This window comes from Muscardinus avellanarius, assembly GCF_963383645.1.
Source record: "Muscardinus avellanarius genome assembly, chromosome: 2".
Taxonomy (NCBI): Eukaryota; Metazoa; Chordata; class Mammalia; order Rodentia; family Gliridae; genus Muscardinus; species Muscardinus avellanarius.
In genome coordinates, this window is record NC_137787.1 from 75,532,769 (window position 1) to 75,540,205 (window position 7,437).

Sequence of the window (7,437 nt, forward strand, 5' to 3'; positions counted from 1 at the left end):
AAATGGAATTTTCTGTTTTGCATAATTTTATCTTGATAAGGGATGTTTATATTTTAGGCAGTTGTTTCAAACTAATCATAATATATGGTGCAGGACAAAGGACAATAAACAGTTTTATCTATTTTATCTTTCCATTACAATGCCTTTAGATACAACAACCAAATGCAAGGAATGGATCTTGTTTGGACCCTGATTTAGACAGTCTCATTATAAAAATATATTTCTAAGATAACTGGAAAAGATTAATGTGCACTGGATATCAGGATGATTGGCTATGAGGAGGGCATGATGGCTTTGCTAGAAAAAATATCTATTTCTAGAAATGCAAATTCAAGTATATAAGAGCCAAAGTGAGCTGAGTGTGGTGGTATCTACTTGTAGTCCCAGTACTTGGGAGGCTGAGACAGGAAGATCTCAGGTTTGAGGCTAATGTCAGCAACATTAGAGCAAAAGCAAATGAAGGTTAGGGTTTGCTTTAAGATAACTTAGCCAAAAGAGAGCGTGGGGGTAAGGGATTGAAAAAGCAGGTATGAAAAAATCTTGATAATTATTGGATCTGGGTGACAAGTCTATGAAGGCTTGTTATATGACTTTCCTCTTTTTGTGTACACGTGGATTTTCATAACTTAAACAATATTCTCCAGGAAAGGAAATGGTAGGTGTGCAGTAAGAAGATAATTGTTCCATCCCCAACAGTGTAAACCGTAACCCTATGGTTCAGCTTGATGACTTAGAACATGGTGATGATGAAGCCAAAGTTGGGGGACAGTAAACTTCACCTGATAGCAGGACCACAGATGTTATTGTTAACTTTCACCAACTGTCAAGCAAATGCCTGGTGATGATCAGAGAGCATCAGGCAAGAGAATGTGGCCAACGTGACATAAAGAGCGGTAGCAGCAATCACTTGGGCAACCACAGGCCCCGTCTTGGGGTCCTCATTTTGAAGATAGGTAAGCAGGCTGAGAAAGGTTAAAGAATTTCCCAGACTTTTGGTGCAGGTGAAGTTGAACCCAATTATTTAACTGTTCTTCCCAACATAGCCCTTGGTTGACCCTCCTGGAAATTATAAGCAGGTGTTCTGCCAACAGACCGATGGGCAATTATTTGACGTCTATCTATCGACCAGCTTATTTTCACGTCCTCATACAAAGGCATGAGTACTGACAAATGATTAATATCTTTAAAATAACATTTTAATTAACAGTTAATTTCCCCCCTCACATGAATTATTCTCCCTCAGGATGTAGAGCATGACTGAAATTCAAATACCAAATTTTTGCTGCTTCTTCATCTAAAATGGGATAAAACATGCATTAAACAGATAAAAGCATAAATGAGAAATATTATTCCCTCGTTAAATTGAGTTTCTTTGAATAACAAATGTTTGATGTTCCTGACTAGATAATGACTGGGTCATAATTATTCACTTGGATGCAAAAGAAGTTTAATTCAAATAACTCAGTTTAATTTTTACTAATATATCCTCCTGGAAAAAAAAAACTGTGTTGTTCAGTGCATACATTTAAAGGTCTTCAACTTAATTAATGTTTTTATCTGAAATCTCTTCCTTTTTAAGAGATGAATTTGACTGATCTTTAAAACCTGGAGACAGAAGGGAAAGTAGGGTATCCTCACCTATTGGACCCCCTTAGATTCTCAGGGTGACAAAGCATAGAACAGAAAAGTCTCCACTTCACCTCCTAAAACATTTCATGATGGCTGTAAAGCAAGGTTACCTTTTTATTACTCTTTAAAAAAAAAAGTACTGCACCCCCACACATATTTCTATGAAAACACAAATGGAAGATTTTTTAATTCATCTTTGATTAGACATTTTTTTTCCAGGATGACAAGTCATTAACTTGAGGCGGAAAAAAAAAAAGTTCAGCTTGACATTTCTTGAAGCCCTGGATTGATTTTGCACTGTGCTAAGCAAATCGGGTCTGCATTTGGCAGTTAGGCAATCATTAACGGAGCTGTGGGTCATGACAGCAAATTTTCCTATTACCACTTTTTTTTCAAGCTTAAAAAACATGCTATTGTATTTGCAGAATTCATACCCTCAATTAGTACCCCAGTATTCCCTGGAAGAATCAGCCTGGTCACCCCAGATGGCTAGGGAAAATGAGTCTCATCTAAGCAACGCAGTAGAGACTCACCCAAAATAATGCAGACCCCACACTAGCCTGAAATCCTGTGCAGGGAGGTGACAGACTGCACAGTGCCAACAGAGGCCACCCGGGGCTTCTCCATACTCTCTTCTGCTAACAAACCCGGTTTAAGCACATTCTCCAGAGCTCTGATCCTCAGCTGAGGTCAGGAACCACCCTACTAGACACGCCCCCAACAGCAACTTGCTCTTCCTCCACTTTTACATTTCCTCCTAACCCTCCTACTATGGTGAAGTCTGTTTTAGCCATTGCCCCCTATGCAAGGAGCCCCCCCCCAAATATTGCAGATGTGAATAAAGTTGCTTTAAAATACAGAAGGGAAACTGAGCAACCAAAATTAAACATTCAACTAAATATCTTCAAGATAACATGTTACTCGGCCAATGGCAGCTCTAGTCACCCTCTTCTAGTACATATGTGGGCGCACTCTATAGTGGTGTGGATTGTCGCCTTCAAACAAGTACCTGTTCTTACAAAAATCTCAGCTGGCAGTCCAGCATGGTGGTGTACACCTGTAATCCCAGCACTTGGGAGGCTGAGTCAAGATGATTGCAGGGAAGCCAGGCATGGTGGCACACACTTGTAATCCTAGTACTTGGGAGCCAGAAACAGGAAGATCATGGTGGCTTATGGCCAGCCTCAGCTACTTAGTGAAGCCCTCTGCAATTTAGTGAGACCCCACTTCAAAATAAAGAAATAAAAATAGGGCTTGGGTTTTCTTGGAGATAGAATGCCCTTGGGTTTAATCCCAAGTAAGCCCCTCCCCAAAAAAGAAGATTGCAGGGTCAAAGTCTGCCTCAATTTAGCAAGACCGTGTTTCAAAATTAAATAGGGCTGGGGGTGTCACTCAGAAGTAGAATGTCCCTGGGTCCAATCCCTAGTACCAGTAAGAAGGACCTAAGCTACACTCCCAGACCTATTTTATATTTTTATTTGGAAACAGGGTCTCTTAATGCTCACAGCCCATTTACTCTTCCAGAGTGCCTTTCCTGGTCACTCAGTGTCCCCTTCCTTCAGGGCAGGCTCCACATTTCACACCCACTTTTCCATCTTGCCTCTTCAGTCCCTTATTCTTCAGTAACGGAGTGCTTTCTGGTCTCTTAAACTCTTAAACTTTATGGAATTCCGTGAATGATTTTTGTTTGCAAATGAAACTCTACCTACATCTAAGACCACATCAGTCTGCTTTACACCCTCAAAAATTGTAAATTCTTATCACAGCAGGATTAAATAAATACTGTAGATCTCTCAGAATTGTCCAGGATGATCTCAGAGGCAGCAGCAATCTGGCAACCGGGCCTTCACCACCCACCAGCCAGGACACCTCTTTTCTCTTTGCCCTTGATACAAAGATAGCATCTCTCTGCAAAGCCAGGGGAACAAAAGCCACTCAGTACTGGGCCAGAGATCAGGCCACTGACTCCAGGTGCAGGTGTAATTCCTGAGTCAAATCCAAGGGCAACAGGTGGGAGAGATTGGGAATGCTTTTGTTCTACTCAGTTCTTGTGAGAACTGAAAGAAATGTACTGAAATGACAAATACAATTATGTGGGCTGTGTGTGTGTGTGTGTGTGTGTGTGTGTGTGTGTGTGTGTGTGTGTGTGTTTTGTGGGTCTGGGGATAGAACCCAGGGGCATTTGACCTCTGAGGTACACCCCCTGCCCTATTATTTATTTATTTATTTATTTATTTTTATTTTTATTTATTTCGTGGTACTGGGGTTCCTGGAAACCCTTCTACCTCCGGGCTACACTCCCAGACCTATTTTATATTTTTATTTGGAAACAGGGTCTCTTAAGCCAGCACGGCTGGCTTTGAACCTGTGCCATCCTCCTGTCTCCGCCTCCCAAGCGCGGGGATGACAAGCGTGCGCCACCATGCCCGACTTTATTTTGAAACCGGGTCTCACTGAGTTGCAGGGGGCCTCACTAAGTAGCTGAGGCTGTCCACAAACCGCGATCCTCTGGTCTCAACCTCTTGAATGCTGGGATTACAAGCATGTGCCACCATGCCCCGCTGTGTAAGCTTTTGTTTTTCAAATCTCTGCCTAGAACTTGGTACCATCCCTCCAATTCATGGACAAGGAGACCAAAGTGTAAGACTTAGTAACTCAGAGGTAGTAACTGGTCTCTACACCTACTCAGAAATGGGCTTGGAAATGTTAAGCTTAACAAAGCCCTGGAAGAAACCACCTACATAACCCTCTCTAAGACCTAAAGGAAAAGAACTTTCCTAATTTGACAAAAAAGCTAGTAAGAAGAGGCAACGTTTATTGATCATTTACTATATTCTAGGTACAGTTTGAACGTTCCTCACATCATGGACAAGGAGGGGAGGTTGTTGTTGTTGTTGTTGTTGTTTTAATGTGCTACTGGGAATTGAACCCAAAGGCATTCTACCTCCAAGTTACACCCTCAGTCCTTTTTTAAGTTTTCATTGAGAAACAGGGTTTCGATAAGTCACTGAGAGTCTCACTAAATTACAGAGGCTGGCCTTGAGTCTGCAATCCTACAGTTTCAGCCTCCCAAGTTCTGGGATTATAGGCATGCACCACCATACCCAGCTTTAATCCTTCTTCAGTAGATGATCGAGGGTCAGATTGGCTTGAATAAGGTCACATGGGAGAGCTGGGTTGAATTTAGGCTGTCTGATGCCAAAACCCATGTGGTCAATCTTGGAAAGTAGGAAAGATGAAATTCCACCTCACCCACACCCTCGGATACTGCCTAGGACAAGGAGACAGGTCTCTACCTCTGATCCTTTGGCCACAGCACCTCTGGTCTTGGCACCGGAGACACATCTTCTGTCTAAACGGCATAAATGAGTTATCTGGGCATTGGCACATAACCTCCCATTTCATCTGGCCTGCTTCGGGACCTTTACCCTGTCATAAAACCCAGAGTCTCAAAGTGTTGGCTGTCCAGGGATCTGTCTCTGCTCCTTCTGAGCCTCTAGGTGCTCCTCCTTCTGCGTCTTGATCCCATTTTCACAAGATGATCTGTGCCCTTGTTTGATACCTCTCACCAACAGCAGCACATTTCTTAAAGGCGGATGATGTGTTGTATTTGTATGTTTCTACCAGCTTCACTTTTCCCATTTTTCCTTGTTTACCACATCTCACTTTGGTTCACCTACCTGTTCATCCCACCATTCAAAACATACTGATTACCTGCCATTAACCACATACTGTTCTCAGTGCTGAGGAAACAGAACAGTCTCATTTTCTATCCATGAATTAGTGTGTGTCCAAAAAGGGTAAGATCTTTAGAATACATGTAGGAGACTGGTTTTGCATATTTAAAAAGTAAAGATGAATAAATTTTAAAATGTTAAGAGTATGGACTATCAACTGAATCAAAATTATTCCAGCGGTCTCTTGTCTTCTAATTTGAATTTTAATGAAAATATTTAGAGATATTTAAATGGTATGATCACAATACATACATTAATCATTTGAACCTGTTTTTTTTGTTTTGTTTTGTTTTGTTTTGTTTTAGGGAACGAATCCACTGTACAGAGGCTCCACTAGTACTTTTAAAAATGTAACCTACAAACACAGGGAAAAACAAAAAGTGGACCTTTCCTCTGAAGGATAGAACAACTCCGTGCATGGAAAAAAGCCTGTTTCACTGGCGTAAAATGCTAATGCACTATATCAAATTTCTTTCTTTGTTGCTTCAAAAGGAGTTGGTTTAAGATAATAGTAGGTCATTTGGAGATCAGTCGTTCTGTGTGTGAAGGTGAGACACTATGTTGACAGGTTCAAAATAATCAAGAAGAGAAATTTCCTGAGCAAAGAGGTGACTTTGGGGACCATTTGAGGAATACTATCTCTGTTGCATTAATGCTTCAAAAATCATCAAAATGATTCATGGCGGCCTAATTTGCATTTGAAAAATGTTCAAAATTAGAATCTCATTTGTTTCGGAAATACGGCTACCTAAAGTCTTTGTCTTAGCAGAGTCACGAAGTCCATATGCTCACACTGTGTCCCCATACTTGCCAGTTATTCTAAACTTGAAGTAAATCTCCCCTTTCCCCAAAGGAGGACTTTTGAAAACTCCATGAGAACATTTTACTTCAGCTGAAAGGATGTAATTCTTCCAAAGATATTCCAAATGCAAGATTAAACATCATGTTAAGAACTTCTATGAATCTGCATGCCCCAATAAGTCAGGTACTCAGACAAGTTTTTTTGTTTTACAGATGGGGAAGAAATAATTCATAATTTAAGTTACTAATAACAACATCCCATCATCACTTAACTTATTTTTAAATTATCTGGAAAATAATCTTTTATGCTTAGTTACCTTCCTGCCCTTGAGTTTTCAAACTCATTACTCTCACATTTCTTGGTCATTTTCCTCAGTTTCAGTCTTCTAAAACCTGTAACTTGTCATATGAACATTTTCATTTCTGTTTTAAAAATGACTTTAAATGATTGGCTTATTCAAAGAGAGTTCCAGTACTATAAAAGGAACATGAGTAAACAGAATAAAATTTAGATGGCTTTATTTCAAGCACATCAAGGAAACTTAAATTCCAACCAGGTACAGTGGCACACATCTATAATCCCAGTATTTGGGAGGCTCAAATAGGAGGATTGCAGGTTCAAGGTCAGCCTCAACAACTTAGTGAGGCTCTCAGCAACTTAGTGAGATACTGTTTCAAAATAAAAAACAAAATGGGGCTATGGGTGTAGCTCAGAGGTAGAATGCCCCTGGATTCAATCCCTAGTACCGAAATAAAATGTGCTGAAGCTATAGCTTGGAGGTAGAATGACCCTAGGTTCAATCCTCCAATTTAAAAAGTCTCTTATGAAGTACAGGCTTTTTTCTTAAATCTATGTTCTATGAAAGAACAACCTATGGAAGTGTTGTGGAGTCAGCACCCACTGGCATAACCCAGTGTGCACGTGTGGTGCATCATACATTTACTTTAAGAAGTAATGTATTATTGCAAAATGCACATGGACCATTAGGGACCCATCTGGAGAGACGGACTCTGTAGGGTGTGATTTCTTTGGTTCCTGCTACGTGACAGAGCGGCTTCATCTTGTTGGATCCTCATCAGGATGCTAAGGCTCTGAGAATGAGTAGAAGAACTGAGTTCGGAATCTACATCTTCTAACTCCAAGCCATTTCCTCTTTCCATTGCATGGGACTGCCTCTTTTGTCAGTAAAATGATAGTAATGCTGGATTAATTAAGCAGTAACTACTATTTGTTTGAAAAATGTACTGAGACTAAATGGATAGCATTTAA

General features: G+C 40.5%; 1 protein-coding gene across 1 annotated transcript in view; it reads left to right on the forward strand.

Annotated features, from left to right (window-relative positions):
* ITGB6 (integrin subunit beta 6) overlaps positions 1-5,770 on the forward strand; it is a gene marked incomplete at its 3' end in the record, with an annotated part of 78,484 nt that extends 72,714 nt beyond the window's left edge. Inside the window, exons 15-16 of the mRNA XM_080689391.1 lie at positions 4,226-4,269; positions 5,672-5,770. Of these exons, the coding sequence (XP_080545517.1) occupies positions 4,226-4,269; positions 5,672-5,770 (143 nt within the window). The remainder of the gene's footprint in view (positions 1-4,225; positions 4,270-5,671) is intronic.
* Positions 5,771-7,437: the final 1,667 nt, after the last annotated feature.